General features: G+C 35.0%; 1 protein-coding gene across 9 annotated transcripts in view; it reads left to right on the forward strand.

The window, feature by feature from the left end:
- taok3a (TAO kinase 3a) overlaps window positions 1-21,998 on the forward strand; it is a 155,187-nt gene that overhangs the window by 94,499 nt on the left and 38,690 nt on the right. For all 9 annotated transcript variants that reach the window (XM_039772995.1, XM_039772993.1, XM_039772999.1 and 6 more), the window contains 6 exons: window positions 7,777-7,878; window positions 13,544-13,589; window positions 15,296-15,392; window positions 15,612-15,725; window positions 17,403-17,494; window positions 17,953-18,046. In XM_039772995.1, coding sequence (XP_039628929.1) covers window positions 7,777-7,878; window positions 13,544-13,589; window positions 15,296-15,392; window positions 15,612-15,725; window positions 17,403-17,494; window positions 17,953-18,046 — 545 coding nt within the window. The remainder of the gene's footprint in view (window positions 1-7,776; window positions 7,879-13,543; window positions 13,590-15,295; window positions 15,393-15,611; window positions 15,726-17,402; window positions 17,495-17,952; window positions 18,047-21,998) is intronic.

The raw sequence follows: 21,998 nt of genomic DNA on the forward strand, positions 1-21,998 counted from the left end.
CTTAAAAAGATGGTTCATTTTCACAGTTTACACTTAAAAGAGTTTATATGAATTTAAATGTGTTCTTTCAGATTTAAACTTTTGGCTAACATATGAAGTAAGCTGTCTTTTCTGTTATAAGGCAGGCATGCTATTGGCCTTAAATTTGTTTAATTTATTTTCTGCCATCAATAAGTCACAGGATCATTTGCAAAATGGTCTAGGGATCTTCCTGGAATGTAATTAATTCACAGCATTATGAGCTGTGTTCAAGAGTGGTGGAAAAAACAACTGCCACTTCCTTTGACTCACTTTGCAACTCTGAGCAAGTCAAAAAAAAAAACTCACCTTGGCTCCAGTTGTGGAAAACACATATTTAATTAATTACACTTCTGTATTGCAAAACTTGAATGCTGTTCACAACCAAACATTGCCATATAAAGTACATATTGTTTTTTTCCATATAGGTGGGCAAATTTAAAAAATATTATGTTCAAGATAAGCAAGGAAAGTTACAGAGTTGTGTTTGTTTATGCATATTTGTATACACTTTTTCAAATAGGCAGTTTAGTGGAAAGTGGTTTATGCTGCCTATGTTGAAATCCCACTTAATACTCATTACTCATTTTAGACATTGGTAAATTTGTGACTCTAAAATGATGAGTTTAAGTTGACCCAGTGGTGATGTGTGCATCAGTGATTTAAACTAATGGGGTACAGTTTACTTTTGTTACTGTACTTGAGTAGATTACTTAGGAAATTGTATTAAATTATTTTTAAATGCAAATATTTTTACTCTTTAAACAAAATATTTATTTAGTATTGATTACACTTTTTTACATTTTCAAAGCAGGCCATTAAAAAGTACCATCAATTGCTTGTGTTCAAAATGCTAAGTTTGCAGTGGTCAACTAAAATACGGCTGCATGCAAATGTTTTTAGGGTTATAGGTCATGATATTGGAGCACACTTGGTTTTAGTTAATGATGCACTGGCCATGCAGTTCACGGGTATGTGTATGTTAGTATATCATAGTATAAGTGCCCAGTGTATTGGCCAAGAGCAGAATCTGCATTGTAAAAGAGCACTTTGCAGGGATGTTTTCTGCATGTGAGGATACCTGTGCTATGGAAGATGCATTGGGAAGCTGTAGGTATAGAGGCAATCTTTAGAGAGACTGTCCTACCTGGATGAACTTAATAATGCCTTTCATTCTCAGCAAAAAATAAAGCAGCTTTATTATGCAGTTTAATCTCTAGTTCCCAAAAACTGTGAACTTGTGTGTACATATGAAATCTTCCTTGAAATTCTGAAAACAGGTGGATGTAGGCTGTGTTTTTTTTAAACTGCCAAGTTGTTTCAAATTATATAGCATAAATAATAAAAATCACATTTTAGTTGTTGGTATTTGAAATAGTCGAACACAGGAGGATTTATAAGTACAGACATAAAAGCTGCATCTGTTAGCTGTAGTAGTAATTGAAAAAGGTGAGACAGCCCATTACCTTTATTAAAAAGGAAGGTCATTTAGTGCATTTACAAAGAGTCAAAAACTACTACACTACATTTCTATATATCTCGCCAACATTTTTCAAGTTCAGCAATTCTAGGTATTGAGTTCTCAGCACTAAAAAATACAGCTTTTGACAAAGTAGTCCACAATTTAAATACCAGGGTTTGTACTGTTATTTCTCTGTGTGTATAGTAAAGTTAAGATTGATGAGAACACTGCATAATGATATATTTTTTTTTTTTTTTTTTTTATTTATTAATTTTATTACAATCAATACATAGCAATCAAGTTTTACAAAAAAAAGAATTATGCTAAGAACAGATCGATCCCCACCCTTGAGAGAGAGAGCAAGCCAAACGGTGTAAAATTTAAGGCTTTTAAAAATACCTAAATCAACAAATTCTCTGTGCTTTATAAATCATTTCAAAATATTACTGATTAGATCCTGCCATGTTTTGAAAAAGTCTGCACAGATCCTCTAACTGAGTATTTGATTTTTTCCAATTTTAAATAATATAACACATCAGTTTCCCACTGACTTAAAAGAGGAGAGTTTGGGTTCTTCCAGTTTATCAGAATAAGTCTGCGTGCCAACAGTGTAGTGAATGCAATCACAATTTGTTTGTCTTTCTCCACTTTAAGACCCTCTGGAAGAACCCCAAACACAGCTGTTAATGGGTTAGGAGGGATTGTGAGTCCAAGACTGTCTGAGAGGTAATTAAAAATTTTTGTCCAGAATAATGTTAATTTGGAGCAGGCCCAGAACATGTGACCTAGTGAGGCTGGGGCTTGGTTGCAACGTTCGCAGGTTGGATCATGCCCTGGAAACATTTTGGAGAGTTTTAGTCGAGACAGATGTGCTCGATATATAATTTTGAGTTGTATAATTGTATGCTTTGCATATGGAGCTTGAGTGAATTCTCTGCATTGCTACTTTCCACTCCTTTTCTGATATATTAATTGAGAGGTCATTTTCCCAGTGTCCTCTTGGATCTTTGAAAGGAAGGGATTGTAAAAGGATTTTATATATTGTAGAGATGGAGTCTAACTCCTTGAAATTGAGCAATAATTTTTCCAGCGTGGATGAGGGTGCAAGATGAGGAAAATCTGGAAGGTTCTGTTTAACAAAGTTCCTGATTTGAAGATAGTGAAAGAAATTTGTAGCTGGAATGTTAAATTTGGAATGTAATTGTTCATAGGATGCAAAGACGTTGTCTATATAAAGATCTCTAAGCAAGTTAATTCCAAAATTTTTCCAGATATTAAAACTGCATATGTTTGTGAGGGTTGAAAGAGGTGGTTCTTTTGCAGGGTGCCACAGAAAGAAGCTTCTCCGTCTTAAAATGCTTTCTACATTGGTTCCAGATTCTAAGTGAGTGGAGCACAATTGGGTTATTAGTGTATTGCCGATAGCGTGTGTTTATTGGAGCACAAAGCAAGGAATACAAAGAAGTACTGCAGGATTTTACTTCTATTGCGGTCCATGCCTGTGTATGTTCTTCTATTTGTGTCCAGGTTCTTATCGACTGTATATTTCCGCCCAGTAATAAAACTGGAAGTTAGGTAGAGCCATGCCACCTTCTGCCTTTTGTCTTTGTAGGGTCGCTCTTTTGATGCGTGGATGTTTAGAATTCCAAATAAATGAGGTTATTGTTGAATCTAATTGCTTAAAGAACGATTTATTAATGTATATTGGTATGTTTTGAAATAAAAAGGAGCTTAGGAAGAATATTCATCTTAACAGTGTTAATTCTTCCAGCTAGTGTGAGATGAAGGGTTGACCATCTATGCAAGTCTTGTTTAATTTTTTCCATACAGACGCGACGAAATTTTGTTGATAAAGAGCTTTATGTTTACTTGTGATGTTTACCCCGAGGTATTTAAACTGTTCTGCAATGATAAAAGGAAGGGTGTCTAATCTAATATTATATGCTTGAATTCACGGAAAGAGTACACTTTTATTCAGATTAATTCTGAGACCAGAGAGCTTTTGAAATTCTGTGAGTGCTGCTAAGACTGCAGGCACAGAATTTTCTGGGTCCGATATATACAGTACCATGTCATCTGCATATAATGAGATTTTCTGTTCCAGTCCTTCTCTGCTAATCCCCTTTATCTGATCAGTATTTCGACAATGTATTGCCAGTGGTTCAATGGCAATTGCAAACAGCAGTGGTGACAAAGGGCATCCTTGTCTTGTGCCACGTTCTAGTTTAAAGTAGTCTGAGCAAATGTTATTGATGCAAACTGAAGCTTCTGGGTTAGTATACAGTAATTTAATCCATGCACAAATGTTGGGCCAAACCCAAACTTCTCCAAAATAGTAAAAGGTATTTCCATTCAATCATGTCGAATGCTTTTCTGCATCCAATGATAATAATATTTCTGGGGTGTTTGATTTAGTTGGTGAGTATATTACATTAAACAGGCGTCAAGATTTGAAGATAAGTGTCGGCCCCTAATAAATCCAGTTTGGTCTTGTGATATTACTGAGGGAGCACTTTCTCCATCCTTCTAGCTATGATTTTAGAGAGTATTTTAACGTCGTTATTCAGAAGTGAAATTGGTCTGTATGATGCACATTGTAATAAGTCCTTATTTTGTTTTGGAAAGACAGTGATTAGTGCTTGGCGAAAGGTTTGTGGAAGAGATTGGTTATCTCTGGCTTCTGTAAATGTTGCTAATAGGAGGGAGCTAGCTGAGCGGAGAATTTCTTGTAAAACTCTGCAGGGTAGCCATCAGGGCCTGCTGCTTTTCCACCTTGGAGTGACTTTATAGCATCCAGTAATTCTGATAATGACAGAGGTTTATCGAGCTCCTCCACACTAATAGCGTCAATTTGTGGTATCTGTAATTTATCCAGAAATGCATTAGATTGTATATTGTCTTCTTTAAACTCAGTAGTATATAGGGATTTATAGTAGTCTCTAAAAGTGTACATTATATTTTTGTGTTCGATGATTTTATCTCCGTTCGTGTTAGTAATTACGAGATTGCGTTGCATACATCTTGCTTGTGAATTTGTTGCTAAAAGCTTATTAGCTTTCTCTCCATGTTCATAATAATGATGTCTGGATTTGTAAATTAGTTGTTCGGTTTCTTTAGTTGTCAAGAGGTTTAATTCTGAATGTAGAGCCTGCCTCCTCTTATGTAGAGTCTCGCTTGGTAGTCTGGCATGTTCTTCATCTATTTTAGTAATTTCGCTTTTTATCTCTGCTACTTTCTTCGCTCGGATTTATTTCTGTGGGAAAGATATGAGATAATCTGTCCTCTTAAGAAGGCCTTAAGAGTTTCCCAGAGTATTCCTGCAGAGATCTCAGGGGATGTATTTGTCTCTAGAAAGAATTCAATTTGTTTGGATATAAATTCAGTACAATTCTCGTCAGCTAATAGAAGCGGATTGCGGCGCCATCTGCGGGTGAGTGTATGGGGCTTAGTAATTTCAGCTCCAAGATCATCGGAGCATGGTCTGAAATAACAATAGCATCGTATTTACAAGATTTAATCTTAGGCAAGAAGTTATTATCTATAAAGAAGTAATCAATCCTTGAGTAGCAATGATGTACTGGTGAGTAGAAAGAATATGTTCTTGAATTTGGGTTTAAAACCTCCAGGGATCTGATAAGTTGTGATCAGTTATAAACTTTGTAATTATCTTTGCGGTGTTAGTTGCGTTCCCCTGTGGAGGAAGTCTTATCTAAAAGTGGATTTAGAACACAATTAAAGTCCCCAGCCATTATAAGTTTATGAGTGTTCAGATTGGGAATGGATGCAAATAAATTTTGTATAAATTCCTTATCATCAACATTAGGTGCATAAACATTTATCAAAATCATTTTACAGTTAGATAAGTCTCCCATGACCATCACATATCTCCCTTCAGGATCCAATACTACATCTGATGCTACAAATGGTACTGTTCTATGTATGAGAATTCCCACACCTCTAGTTTTCTTTGTAAAACTAGAATGGAACATTTGGCCAGTCCAGTCTTTTGCAGCGGAACTGATCCTTACTTAGTAAGTGGGTTTCCTGTAAAAATACTATTTTAGCATTTAGACCTGTTAGGTGAGAAAGTACTTTCTTTCTCTTTAATTCGTGATTCAGGCCTTTAACATTCCAGCTTACGAAGTTAACTGTCCCATCATGGAGACACTGATTCTGAGTTTTTGGTGTCATATTATAGTCTTAACTGGAAGTGAAATAGTTTAGGTCTTAATTTCCTATTCCCCCAAGAGTTGTTGCCATGCAGCTTATTATTACGTTGATAGTTATAATTATAAAGATTGAGATGATAGATTAGATATAGATCAAGCCTGCTCTCTTTCTCTTCCCCCCTTAACCCCCCACCCTCCCTTTTTGCCTCCCCAGGTGAGGCTAAAACCCACTTCATGCAGTCCCAGTCCTCTGACATACCCAGAGAGATATTTATTTTTAATTAGTTTTCATAATTATATATTAGGTATTAGGTTTTACTAGGTAATACACAGTTATAAACTAACATAAAAAAATAAATTAAATAACCTGCATATTTTAACAGTAAAAATCTGCACAATTAAGAATACAGTACCCATTTTTTGCTAAAATTACTAATTCACCTTATTTATCATTTTCTCTTATTAAAATATACTGTACCAATCTCTACCACTGAACACTTTTCTATATTTTTATTAATGGGTCTATAAATGAAAGAAAAAGTTTACAAATTATTTATTGTATATTGACTTCATTTTAATTTCTACTCTATGTAATACTCTGATGAAGGTACTTTAATCTAGTCTTATAGATGGGAGAATTTTTATTGTTTGCTGCTTTAATTTTACTGATATAAAACATAAAGTTGTCTGTGCTTCTGACCTTTTTTTTAGAAAGTTGAATGACTGGCTGCTCTGCTGGCAATAATTTTACTGTTAAATTATGCAAGTTTTTGCAGCTATAGTAATGTGAGCTTCACATTTCATTCAAAATGTCACATAACACTGTTAGGTTGCAGTGCCCTTATCAGCTCTTTAAAAATCAGTTTTATTGTTTTGATAAAAGAAAAAGGGCTCCAACGAGGTCTGTGCCATATACTAGAAATCTGCCGCAATATACAAGTATTATTTCTATAAAATCACTGCTCCATTGTTTCAAAGGACAAGCTACGATAACTGGCAGCACCATTTTGAAAAAGATGCTCCCCCTTCAGTGCATAAGTGAGGTGCATTTAGCATATACAATAGCTGCACTGACTTACAAGTGACTTTATTTTGACGCTAAGCATAACCAGCAGCTGACACACAGTAGTGTATTCATCTAAGCACATATGTCAAGTAACAAAATATACAGTACTGTGTGTAATTCAGATCAGCAATAATCAACAACTCTTTTTGTTTGCAATTTTTTTTTCCCTGAAATGCCTGTGTTTTTATTTATCAATAACTTCATGTATTCAAAGAAAGCGTAGCAAAGCAACACCAATTATAAGTTTTTTAAATTTGCATTTATATGCTGGTGCTATGCTGATTCTACTTACCAGTTGTCAACAAGATTTAGAAGCCTTTTGATGTTATGCTGCAAGAACAGCGTTGATTTATTGTGTCTCTTACTGCACTTTATTTGCAAAACTGTAAGCTTTTCTCTCTGGCAAAGTCTCTGCTGTCTTAAATGACAGTTTATAATTGATAACTACAGACTACATTGGTACCTGATATTTAAGGATTCTGATTAGTTGCTTACCATGCATTTGCTAAGAGTGTACATAATATAGTTTGAAATGTAATTGTCATAAACAGTACATTGTTTGTAGTTTTTTTTTTTTTTAATGTATAAATATTTTAAGTATATGATTTTTGGTTTGCAGATATTTACTAATTTAGGCTAATTTTTTTCTAAAGTAACTAAATTGTACTTTTACATAAGTATTTTTTTCAGACTGTGTTCTTTTTACTTGAGTAGTTTTCATGTCAGATACTTCAAACTTTACCTAAGTAACATTTTTGTGTAAGTAACTATACTTCTACTTGAGTGAAGTGGGTTTTAGTACTCCTTCTACCTCTGGTGTGTGTGAATCTGCTGTGTGATCAACTAGCACCCCATTCATTTTTAATTTCTGTCTGTTTGTCTGTATATTGTTGGAAGGCCTTCTCAACCCACAAATTATGTGGGTTTGTTAATGGCTGGAGTAACTTTATTTTTCAGGTTAATTTTTTGTTTTTTAAGAATCTTGTATATATTTTTTATAATTTGTTCTGCCATTTCTAAATTAGGAAATTTATTGGGTGAATTAATTTCTTTCTTTTCAGAAGTGGCAGGACATCATAAAAGAAGTGAAATTTCTGCGTCACCTCAAACATCCCAATACCATAGAATACAAAGGCTGCTACATAAAGGAGCACACTGCCTGGGTAAGTAGTATTAAAGATCCTTTCTTGGGTATTAGGATTCTTGGTTATCTTGCTTTAATCTTGGAAGACCACTGCAGTCATACTTTCACCTTTCACCTAGGTCATCAATCTGTACTGGTCTTTTTCTATTTTTACTTTTGTGTTATCACTTCTGGCGCTTATGGCTATGTCAGAAATTCCTAAAAGTACTGGATTTTACTCCCATCCACAATTCATATCCAGTTTAGGTCTAGTAAACATAGGAGGCTGGTGACAATAATCATGCTGTATCTTCTACGAGGCAGCTATTGACAGACCAAAACAGCTATCCATATACTGTATAAGTTTTCTGAGTCAAACATATTCTAAGGAAAGTTGTGGGAGTTACCAAAGCTAGACTTTAAATTAAATGAAGGTTTGAGTTTGTTTATAGAGAAGAGTTCTGTGAAGTAAAAGCATTCCAAATTCATATGAAGTATATGTCATGAATAAGGCGGTGGCACTTTTGAATTTGTAATTGCCTCTGCCTTTCTGAAAGGTAAATAATCCACAGAGTAAGTGGTAAACTCGTGTTGTTTTTCAATCTGTGTTTATCCTGAAAAAATAAATAAAAAGCCTTTTCTTAAGATAGTCTTCCAGCTTTTTCCATTATTGTGTGTGCCAAATTATTCACCAGTAATTGAAACTCTTTAAATTTAACAATAAGATAATAAAATATTGATGATAAAGTGTAAACCATTATGCAATCTAAAAAGATGATTAAGTACATTATTTAAGTATAATTATAAAAAGAATACGCCATTTACACTTATTCTTTCATGTGCTGACCCCACAGCAACAAATAATTTATTTGTATTTATTTGCCAAAACCAAGCTTATTATATAAAGCACTTGTTTGCATTTTTTTGTGTATTTCCATTAAATGTAACTTAAAGCAAAATGTATGCATAGACTTCAGTCCAACCCTTATACAATTTTGCAGTATTTCACAATTTGCTGACATAATATCTTGGAAAAACAAAGAGGTAATTTCAGTGTTTCGAACCAGGACATCCTATATTAAGTTTAAATGGTAGTACAATTACATGAGCAGTAAATATGGAGTTAATATGTGCAAGTCAGAATGGTAGAAAATGGCAAAACGGAAATCTGTGCATACCTGCAAAATTAGAGCAAGTTGGGAACATGTCATAAAACATTGAAGATCTATGCCCACATGCAGCTTTGTGATTTATAAAATGTACATACAAAATTCTTGTGTTTATGTTATCTCATTTACCTCAAATTAATTTCACTAGATGGATTAAGACCTTAATCTTCCCAAATTTCACACTGTATTCACTTTACATAAGATAACATTCTTAAACCTGTTTAATATAATTCAGGGTTGCATAAGGCCAAAGCTTATACCGGCAGCACTGGGTGCAAAGCAGGAAGCAACTTTAGACGGGGAACCAGCTTATCAAGGAACCCATTCATATGCACACCCAGCACTTAGCCTTTTATAGCGACAATTTGGGATAACCAGATGACCTAATCAGCACATCTTTGCAGAGTACTCGAACAAAAACCCATGCAGACACAAGTTTCAAATGGACAATAAAGGGGTGAAGAATTTCAAGGCTGATTTCTGGACCTGTTAGGTGACACCTTGCCCCGCTGTGCTACCATGCAGCCTTGGTTAGTTGACAAGGAAAGAAATAAATTAATTTTATTTAATCCATTTGTCCTAAAATGTTTCATTGTTTTACCTTGAAGTTTTACCTTGAATTGTGTAAAAGGATTATTTGTGCAGCTCCTCTCTAAATAGCTTTACTCATTTTCCATTTCCCGTTAATTAATTTCACTTTATTTAATTTATTTTCCTACTTCCTCCTTTTTTTAAAACACAGTTAGTGAACAGACAGATTCAAATACCTTGATCTGGGTCAGACATTAAGGCGAAAAAGCTGAATTGAACCAGCACAGTCATGATCCTTGTTTCCATGCCTTGAGTTACATGCAGAGTAGGACGTTAGCAATATTAACATCTTGACAATAAAGTTTTATGGTTAATTGTTTTTGGATCAAATTGAAGAATTAGCTCTTTAAGTTTCTGCAAATCACAGGACTGATTAAATAGTGTAAGCCTAAGAAAGCAGGCTGCTGTTTCAATATTAAAACAAAAATATCTAAATTTGAAATAAAAAAAAACTCAATCCTGCTAGGTTAAGAGTCCTCAGAATTGCTTTTAATTATGCAAAATTACTACACCCTGTATAAGAATTTCTGAGTGGCTTGGAGGCACAATGTTGAGCAAATCCTTTTACCAATTGCTGTCTGCCTAAAATTTCAGCATTATTCTACTGTCTACCCAGGTTTTCCAAAGACATTGGTTAAGGTAATAGTTAATTTATAAATTGGCTTCATTTAACTTTTGTGTGGAAGTGTTGCATGAGTAGAACTTGAATGAACTTCCACCTTTTCAGGGCTAGTTTGTATCCTAATGCTATTTCATGGTTCTGAACTTTAATACACCTACTGTTTTAACCATTTTAGCTCCTAAAATGCAACTTTGGACTTCGTTTTAAGAGTTAGGTTACTTTTCCATAGCTATAATGGAAACAACAGTTATCCTTTTGGATCTGAAAATTAGCTCTCAACCATTGTCTGCATTCTAGTAATCAAATGCAGAATTTTAGGCTGGAAAGTTCTTGGTAACTGCATGTCTCCTGTGTCCCTACCTTTTTATATAAAGAGGGGTGTTTAGTTATCCTCATAAATGCAATACCAAGTACATATATAACCAAGTCCCCTTTATAATATTCAGTGATTTCTTAATTTAGACATTAACCATACCATGCAAGACTAATATTTAAAGATTTGCTTAATTTGGCAGGATCAGGAAAAAAAGTCAAAATGGCATTTAGTGAGTGATCAGATGAAAACTACAGTAATACTAAGTTGTAATGGAAAATATCATGGAAAGTGCTAACATCTTTTATGTCTGTCTAATTCCATCTGTACAGAAAAGCATTCTCCCACAAGCACACAAGTGCATTTGAATAAATTATAATATCATCAAAAAGTTAACCTATTTCAGTAATTCTGTTCAAAAAGTGAAACTCACATATTATATAGATTTATTACACCTAGAGTGATATGTTTCAAGCATTGTTTTCTTTTCATTTTGCTGATTATGGCTTATAGCTAATCTTCTTCTTTCAGCTACTCCTGTTAGGGGCATCCACATTGGATCATCTTCCATATCTTTCTGTCCTCTGCATCTTGTTCTGTTATGCCCATCACCTACATGTCCTCTCTCACCCCATCCATAAACCTTCTCTTAGGCCTTCCTCTTTTCCTCTTCCCTGCCAGCTCTATCCTTGGCACCCTTCTTCCAATATACTCAGCATCTCTCCTCTGCACATGTCCAAACCAGCACAATCTCGCCACTCTGACTTTGTCTCCCAAATGTCCAACTTTAGCTGCCCCTCTAATGTACTCATTTCTAATCCTATCCTTCTTCGTCAAACCCAATGCAAATCTTAGCATCTTTAACTCTGCTACCTCCAGCTCTGTCTCCTGTTTCTGGTCAGTGCCACTGTCTCTTACCCATATAACATAGCTGCTCTCACTACCGTCCTGTAAACATTCCCTTTCACTCTTGCTGATACCCGTCTGTCACAAATCACTCCTGACACTCTTCTCTACCCATTCCACCCTGCCTGCACTCTCTTTTTCACCTTTCTTCCACAATCCCCATTACTCTGTACTGTTGATCCCAAGTATTTAAACTCATCCACCTTCGCCAACTCTACTCCCAGCATCCTCACCATTCCACTGACCTCCCTCTCATTTGCACATATGTATTCTGTCTTGTTCCTACTGACCTTCATTCCACTCCTCTCTAGAGCATATCCCCATCTCTCCAGGGTCTCCTCAACCTACTCCCTACTATAGCTACAGATCACAATGTCATCAGCAAACATCGTAGTCCGCGGGAACTCCTGTCTAATCTCTATCTCTATCCTGTACAACTCTTACTTGCATTCTCTGCCATTCCCGACTTCTTCATGCAATAGCACAGCTTCTCTCGAGGCACCCTGTCTGTGAGGCACGTTTTGATCTTTATCCTTTATCACCCTAACCTGCTGCACATTTTTCCCAGCTTGGTCCCTCTGTCTAGCTAATCGGTACATTATTATGGCTTATAAATTAGCTTATAGCTAATGAAACACCAAAATTCAGTATATCAAAAATTTAGAATATTGCGAAAAAGTTCAATATTGTAGACTCTTGGTATCGAACTCTACTTAGCTAATTAACCCAAAACATCTGCAAAGGTTTCCTAAGCCTTTAAATGGTCTCTCAGTCTGGTTCAGTAGGCCACACAATCATGGAGAAGACTACTGACTTGACAGTTGTCCAGAAGATAGTTATTGAGACCCTCCACAAGGAGGGTAAGCCACAAAATTTAATTGCTAAAGAAGCTGGCTGTTCAGAGTGCTGTATCCAAACATATTAATGGAAAGGTGAGTGGAAAGAAAAAATGTGGCAGAAAAAAGTGCACAAGCAACAGGGATAACCGCAGCTTTGATAGAATTGTGAAGCACAGCCCATTCAAGAATTTGGGGGAGATTCACAAGGAGTGGACTGCAGCTGGAGTCAGTGCTTCAAGAGTCACCACAAATGGACGTTACCAGGACATGGGCTACAACTGTAACATTCCTTGTGTCAAGCCACTCCTGAACCAGACACAACGTCTGAAGTGTCTTACCTGGGCTAAGAAGAAAACGGACTGGACTGTTGCTCAGTGGTCCAAAGTCCTCTCTTCAGATGAAAGTCAATTTTGCATTCCATTTGGAAATTAAGGTCACAGTCTGGAGGAAGAATGGAGAGGCACAGAATTCAAGTTGCTTGAGGTCCAGCGTGAAGTTTCCAAAGTCAGTGATGATTTGGGGCGCCATGACATCTGCTGGTGTTGGTCCACTGTGTTTATCAGGTCCAAAGTTAGCGCAGCTGTCTACCTGGAAATTTTAGAGCTTCCCTCTACTGACAAGCTTTATGGAGATGTTGATTTCTTTTTTCAGAAGGACTTGGCACGTACCCACACTGCCAAAAGTACCAATACCTGGTTTAATGACCATGGTATCACTGTGCTTGATTGGCCAGCAAACTCGCCTGACCTAAACCCCATAGAAAATCTATGTGGTATTGTCAAGATGAAGATCAGAGACACCAGAACCAACAATGCAAACAAGCTATCAAAGCATCCCGGGCTTCCATAACACCTCAGCAGTTCCACACACAGGCTGATCACCTCCATGCCACGACGCATTGTAATTCATGCAAAAGGTGCCCCAACCAAATACTGAGTCGATACATGGACAAACTTTTCAGTAGGCCAACATTTCTCTCTTAAAAATCCTTTTTTTTTGTTTAATTCGTCTTATGTAAATTATGAATTTTGAGTTTTCATTACCTGTAGGCCATAGTCAGCTAAATGAAAAGAAATAATCGCTTGGAGTATATCACTCTGTGTGTAATGAATCTATATAATATACGAGTTTCACTTTTTTAATTGAATTACTGAAATTAACTTTTTGATGCTATTCTAATTTATTAAGATGCACCTGTACATTTCTATAATTTTTTATTTTTGATATATTTATTTATTTTATTTTTTTTTGCATTTCTCTTTTAGTTGGTCATGGAGTACTGCCTTGGGTCTGCTTCAGATTTATTAGAAGGTAAGATGACATTGTCCTAGCAAACTTGAAATTACCGAACATTGAAGTTGGCTTTAACAGTACAGCTGAATGTTCCTAACTTATATTTAGCATAATATGATTAGAGAGCTTTGATAGGGCGTCATCAGATTTGACTAGCTGGCCATGCTTAATTTATTTTTAGCTTTTCCATCCATCAGTATGGATGTTCACTGCAGACTGTAAAGTCTGGGTGTAATACCAGTTATGGGTTTAGAAATCAAGTATTGATAAGGAATCTGACAATACTGATTGTTTTTATATATTATATGATGATACACAGTTCTATTTTTAAATTAAACTCCAGATTAGTTTTGCTTTCTGAATGACCATAAATTGTAAAAAATATAATATACGCCTTGTTTAAAATGCCTACCTCTTATGCATGACACCATTTTGGATAGTCTCTACAGAGTACCTATTTTCTGTTTTCCCTGTCATATGTTTCTGCTGTCAAATATCACATATTCATGAAGTATAATAGTTTGGGGGAAAAAATGACTTACAAATTTAAGTATGTTGTGATTTGCATAGAGCATTTACTAATCAGGAACTAAAACTTGTTCATTCATCCCAAGCTGTTATTCCAAAAAAGTGCTTTCTCATGAAAATTTCTATATGTATATGAAAGTATAGGTTTGAACCAGTAAATCAACCAAGTGTTCTGGATAGAGTGCCACATTTGGCAATGTTCAACTATTGATACATGATTATCCAGGTAATTTTTGTGCTGGTACATGAAAGTAGTATATTATGGAGATCTGTTGTTAATTTGCCATATATAAAGCATTTGCAATATTGTAGTTAGTTTCTACAGTGTACTTTGTAATATTGTTCTTCTATACACATCATTATCAAGCATGAAAGTCCAACTAGTAGTTTTGGCAATTTTTTTTATCCGGAATATGCTTTTTATAGAGTGACAGTACTAAAATTATCATTACTACTCCTCTTCCTTTTGTTTTCAAATATTAATACCAATGGTGGTAGTGTAACGCACATGTTTTCATGTTTCACAAAAGAACTGATAGCACCAGAAATCCCTCTATCTGTACTCCACCTTTTTTTGAACTCGGTAATAGTGATAAGGTATTTTTTTAATATGCTGGTGGTAAATATTAAATTAAAACTGTGTACAAGTGTGCAAACAAAAGTTGAAATTTTAAATTGTAAAATCTACTTGTATACTATTCAGCATCATTACAGAGATAAACAATTTATAATTATGAAGATAATGTATTATTGTTTTAATCTTTACATGTTTTGAGTTAATTGTAGGGTAATAGGTTAACAATGTGAATATCTTGACAAAGAAATGTTATTGTTGATTCCTAATTGAAAAATTAGGTTTTCAAGTAACTGAAAATCATTATTTATTATAGGCTAGAGGAAGCAGACTATGAAAGTATGAAAATAGTGGCTACTCCCTTTTAGAACAGATGTGTAAATCTGAGTTGAGAATTCAAACTTACTAAGTTAAGCATCTTTAGTATTATATGAAAAAACTATGTAAAACCTGTGAATAAGTTTGCAAACAGTTGAGTATTTATAGAAAATCTTTTGACCTCTTGATATTTCTGTTGATGATCAGTTAATTTTATCAGTCTGCTATACTATGAAACATCAAGGCAGAGATTAAACTATTTATTATTATTAATAATAATATTATTATTATTTGTTATTTAAAGTGCACAAGAAGCCACTTCAGGAAGTTGAAATTGCTGCCATTACCCATGGTGCCTTGCAAGGACTGGCTTACCTACATTCCCATAACATGATTCACAGGTAGCAAGATAATACATTTGAGACTAACTTTGCTATTGATTTTTTTTGATTGTTTAGTTATTCATTTTTTGTGATGCTTAAAAATATTTATTTTTCATTAACATTTACTTGTTTTTGTACTTGTATTTGTTTATATGTCTACAAATAATCTCAAGTTTACGTAAGTTTTTATGCCAAAGACAAACGGCTGTTTTCAAACATATTATTGTCTCCTTTTAGAGATGTCAAAGCTGGTAATATTTTATTGACAGAGCCAGGCCAAGTAAAACTGGCAGATTTTGGATCTGCATCTATAATTTCTCCTGCCAATTCCTTTGTGGGGACGCCATATTGGTAAGCAGACTTGAAAGTGCAACTTCTTTAGGGCAAAAGATTGTACTGTTGTGCACCATTTTTATTTTAAATATTTTTTCTGTTATCGACTTGGAGCAAAGAGTAAAGCCAATAGACAATTTATTATAATTGTATTGAAATATCACATTTTGGATGCTTTTCATTTCATAGCTAGAGAAATATCAAAAAGAGTCAAAACTGATACTTTGTTTTGCAGTTGCATAATGAGTCGTTAGCGGTATTATCACCTCAGTCAGAGCTCCAATTTAGATGGCTCATGATTCAAAGATTATTTTTGTTTAGTCATTTTAAGATTAGATAACATATTTTGAGATAAGTAGCACAGTAATGGTAACTGCTAGGAAAGGAAAAAATAAACTTAATATATTTTTAAAAAGAAATAACTTGTGGGACTATGTTTTACTAGATATTTGTTTTCTTTACATCATTTTTTAGTTTCAAGGTTGTCATTCTACTCAGATAACTTATATTAGACTAGGCATTAAGTCCATTACAATAACGGTAGAACAGTAGTGCATAAACATTAGTAGGAACAGTCTATATTAAATGGCAAGGGACCTTTTATGTGGCTGTAATATGCGTCCCTGTATTGTGTGCCTTTAATTTTCTCTCTCAGTAATACTGGTTTGTATTTCCGTAAAATGCCTGTTTGTCTGACAGTAATTCAGTGGAACCTCAGTTCACGACCATAATTCGTTCTAAAACTCTGGTTGTAACCCGATTTGGTCGTGAACCGAAGCAATTTCCCCCATAGGATTGTATGTAAATACAATTAATCCATTCCAGACCGTATGAACTGTATGTAAATATATATTTTATTTTATATATATATATATATATATATATATATATATATATATATATATATATATATATATATATATATATATATATATTTATAGTTTTTAAGCACAAATATAGTTAATTATACCATTGAATGCATAGTGTAATAGTTAACTAAATGTGAAAACATTGAATAACACTTAAGAAAACCTTGAACAACAGAGAAAACTAACACTGCAAGAGTTCGCACTATAGAACAGTTTTAAGGACAGTATAAAAAAAGTGAACATTTGAAAAATCCGTAATTTAATAAACAACCAAGAAAAGTAACATTGCAACAATGCACACGCGCGCCTGTGTGTGTGTGTGTATCTCATTTGTGGGCCTGCGTGTGTGTGTGTGTGTGTGTCTCTCTTAAGCGCGTGTCTGTGTGTGTCTCTCTCGCCTGTGTGTGTATTTGTCTCTCTCTCTCTCTCGCGCACGCCTGTGTGTGTATGTGTGCGTGTCTGTCCCGTGCGTGTCTGTCCCGCGTGCGCCTTTGTGTGCGTGTCTGTCCCGCGCGCGCCTCTGTGTGCGTGTCTGTCCCGCACACGCCTATGTGTGCGTGTCTGTCTGTCACATGCGCCTTTGTGTGCGTGTCTATCTGTCTCGCACGCACCTGTGTGTGTGTGTCTCTCTCTCTCTGCACAGGGAATGCACAGGAAGAGATTGAACACGTGCCAGAAGACACACACTCACGGACACCTGGACGCACACAGGGGTTTTATTAAAGAGGATAATAAATATATTAAATATTAACTTGTTCTAATATGGGAACCCTTCCAGCTGAATTTCATAATTCTTAATGTTATCTACTTTTTTTTTTTCTTTCAGGATGGCACCTGAAGTAATCCTAGCAATGGATGAAGGACAGTATGATGGAAAGGTAGATGTCTGGTCTCTAGGAATCACCTGCATTGAACTTGGTATGTTTCTTACAGAATTTTATTACATTCCGATATTGATTATTATGACATCCTGTAATATTTCCAAACTACAACATGCTTACAATTTACAGACAGAATTATTTTTCTTTGGAGCTCTGATATATTCTTGTAACTATCTTTTTCCATTAAGCTGCCTGTTTGAGTCCAATAACATAAGATTTATATGGCAAAATGAATGTACATTTATTACATTGTGATATGTGTACAGTTGAACTAGATATCCCTTTCACTTTTGCCTAATATAAACACATATATCACTGGGGTAACTTAGCCAAAGGATTTAGAAAAATGTCTCCTACTTTCAAATTTTACATTTGATTTTAAGAGTTTAAACAGCTAGGATACAAGTTGAGTGCAATCTTTATCACAACTTTTAAACTTGATATTAATAGTATAGTTTTTCTACTCACATATTATTATGCTTTATATTTCTATAGCTGAGCGCAAACCTCCTCTTTTTAACATGAATGCAATGAGTGCCTTATATCATATAGCCCAAAATGAATCCCCAACTCTGCAGTCAACTGATTGGTAAGTTGAGTTGCTTCTTTTATTGTGATTTACCTCTATCTGTCTTTTCACCCTGTTTATAACAGCCATATTAATTTAGCTGACACTTACCGCCTTGTGAAACACCATACTTCCTTACTGCCTTGTGCTTAGTGCTGAGAGGGCAGACTCCCATCTTTCCTGGGTGGGAATGCTGTATATGAATCTGTACTGTGTCTAAACTGTGTTGCTAAATTAGTGTGCATATAATAATTTTATTGCACTCATCTTATCTAATAGTATCTTACTAGTTGTGGCCACTAAAATAGAAAATACAGAACTTTACTGAACCTGTCACAAAAATGGTGACAAATGTTTTTAATGTAAACTCCTTTCTGTAAATGCAAGTACTATGTTCTGTGAATTGAAAGATAAAGTACTTCTGTTGCACCTGTGTATTTGCTAGTGGTAGTTGTACTGACTAAAGAAGCTTTACACTAGTTCATAAAATAAAAGTACAGTGACCTCCATCTCTTGGTGAGAGGTGCAACTGCTTTGTTTTGTTAATTGTGTGTTGATATTTGGTACTGTTTTTGTTATATTCAATTTGTTGTGCACTCAGCTTCAACTAACTGGTATAAGGAGTCTATTTATGAAATATTAAAAAAGGACTATTAAAATATGGTTAAAGTGATTAAAAAGAGTGCGGCAAACTGTCAATTCATTTCATATTTTTCTATTCTGATTTAGCTTTATGTTGTTTACATGTGATTTAATTTGTAATATATCAGGATGGATTTCTTATTATATGGTTACATAGTATTTAATCTTTTTATAGCCTTTCACCATCATTGGATGAATGCTGCATGATCCATTTTGACTGTGTGACAAAAGGAACATTCAACTCTTAACTACTGTAAACGTTTTTAGACAGCAAGTGCACAATGCTATACGAAAAAATGAATGCGCAAGGGCAGCATTGTATAGAGCTAGCTCTTCCTGCTTTTAGCCACCTGGTTCAAAATTTTACTTTGATAGCTTTGTGCAATTGAAATGTTCTGGCTGCCTGGATCTTTCCTTCACAGCATGGAGATGTTCAAATTGCTTGCTCTCTACAAGTTGTCGGTTGAAGATAATATGGTAGTTATCTATACTGTACTGCGTTTTTTTTTTAGTATCATGAAGTGATACTTGGCTCCTTCAAGACACTGTCTTGAACAGCACCTCATTTGTAGGTTGGAATTTGCGGATTTTACCAGAGAAAAAGAGGTCTGACACACTCACACTCAAAAAAACTATTTTAAAATGTTACAAAGATAAAAAAATACGTAAGCAATGCTGTGGTGCTAATACAGGTCTCCTCTTTACACTGTAATTTCAGTACCCAACTACTGAAATATAATATACTATTCAAGAGCCCTGATACAAAATGTAAAAATGCAAAAGAACTGTAAAAAAATTAAAATTAAAATTTTTGGTAGCCCTTTTAGCCCATTCTTAGACAGGGACAGCAGCTCATGGGCCAAGTGACACTACCAAAATATCTTCTTTGGCATTGAAGACAGATTCAGTGGCACAGACAGCAATGGCATGCAAATAGTTCTCTACAGGGCAGAGTACTTACCATGTCAGTAGGTGCATCTGTAAGTTGGGCTCAATGGAGTGCCACCTGCATCACTCCACTCCCACGATTCCACCTGAGCATTCCTGAAACTTGGCCCTTGTCATCACATCCATGGACTAACACCTGGGACTATCTCTGCGGTTCTGCTGTTGTACACTCAACACTTTCATTTCCATACATGGCTGCACTCTCCTATAAAAAAAAAAAAAAAATCTGAAAAATAAATGTAGTGTTAAAAAAATTACAGAAATAGAAAAAAGATTATTCAAAACCAATTTATAATCACAAATTAGTAATTTTTAGTATATGGGAGAAAGAAGCCCATGTAAACCCACAAAATCCACATGGACCTATGCTATTCCAAATTTGGAAACTGGAGCAGTGAGGAAGCTGTGTTGACCACTGAGCTACTATGGTCCTGGGATTTTGAAAGTATAAGCTTTACAAGAATGGTTCTTGTGATTTTTTTCTGTTAAGTGGTTCTAGGTATTGGTATCAAAAAGTTACAGAATATGTACAGTACAAATTCCATATTTATTTTTCTTTAAATATTTATTCAGTTTACCCTACATATTAATGTATAACTAAATTCATGTGATTAACCATTTGTTTCTGCAAATAAGTATTTTATTATGCTTGAGAGGTTAATTTTTAAGATGGGTTTATATTATTCAAATGTCTCAGTAAGCACCATTAAAACAAAGGTAGTGTAAGCTTTTTGGGATTTTTCTGGAATGCTGCATAAATGTTTTACATAAATTTATGTGAATCTTTAAGTAACTAATGAGACCTCCTTTGGCAGAAACAACCTAAACCAAAAGATTTCTTTAGCTGCTGTTCAGGCATGCACAGAATTGAGGTGGAATTTTTTTTTCCCATTCTGCGTTCCAGTTTCAGTTTACTTAAATTTCATTTATGTTTCTGTGATGTCATACGTGAATGGCTTCCTTTAAATCATGCTACAGCATATTGGTAGGGCCCTGACCTGGCCCATTGTATGATGCGGTTGTTTTTGTTTCTTCTTTAAGCCTTATAATGTATTGTTTCTTAAAAATTACAAGTCATTCAGGTTCTGAGGCAGCACACTGTAAAGCTCCATCCACTGTGTTCCAACAGTGGGGTAAGGATTTTTGTTGGTATTCAGTGTCTTGTTTTCTCCAAAGACAGGGATGTGCATGTTTACCTGTCCAGAGTATTTTGTTCCAGTAGCGCTTGGGAACATCCAGGTGGTCTTTTAAAAAAAAAACTAGGGGGTTTTGCCCCCTGCTCAATTCGCTCGCCAATTCCCAGGCCTGCGCTACGCGCTAGCCTCTTTGCAATTCTGCCTCTCATGTATGGGGATGCGGACGTACAATTTAAAAAGGTTATTTTCATGGGAACTGTTACATATGCATAACAGAACTATTTTACATTACGGCGAGTAATTAGCCATATTAAAAAATAGTAAAACGTAATAATTTGGATGTAAATTACGTTTCATGTTGCGTTAAGAGTTATTCACTTCGTAATACGATTTCATTCTGTTTGGCTTTGAAATTAACACACACATACTTTTTAAACATACATACACTTTTACTGTAAAACTTCAGTAAAAACAATTTTTCTAATTAAATTTTCATCAATATTGCATTGAATTTTGATTCTGTGTTTGGACTTTCATTGTGACAATGCAATGTATAACTGCCCATAATTGAATTTCGTTTCTTTCTCTCTTTTAAATAAAACAACTTTTTTGAATGTTTGGCTCTGAGATTTTTTAATTGTCTTAGCAAAAGCTATTCTAACGGGAAACTGTTAACATTTTAATATGAATGGCACATCAAGATCTCCTTTGTTGTCTAATGTTATCTGCAGAAGATGTACTGCATTACCTTTCTTGGATACATCCTTCGTTCTACAGTAATTTGTGAGGTGGAAGACCAGATGGTGTTAACAGTTGTAGATATTCTGTGGGATATTGTAAGTTGATGTTTTCATCTTCTGCACGATCACCACCAACTGTTTCAGCATAGTCTATTGATACGCATTTAACCAATTCGCTGTGTAACCTATCATCATTTTTGGCGTTAATTCCTTTGACTTCATCGTTTCTTGGTACTAGGATTGCCCGTGTACTTATTTTTCTGTTGACAACAGTACCATGTGCGCAGTTGAATATGGTTGAGAGGAGGGCGTGACTTGAAAAAAATCTCATGGCCAAAGACTTGTCTCGTGGGACTTTAAAAATATCTATTGAAAAAGTCTTGTCTATTCCCAGTATTTTTTATATAATAGGGAGATTTAAATAATGATAACCTCTCATGAATACTGTGTTTCTTTAGACTTGGGAACATCCATGTTATAAAGTATAAGTGATACTTACAGATCCTT

Source organism: Polypterus senegalus, chromosome 12, assembly GCF_016835505.1.
Source record: "Polypterus senegalus isolate Bchr_013 chromosome 12, ASM1683550v1, whole genome shotgun sequence".
In the NCBI taxonomy this organism is placed as follows: Eukaryota; Metazoa; Chordata; class Cladistia; order Polypteriformes; family Polypteridae; genus Polypterus; species Polypterus senegalus.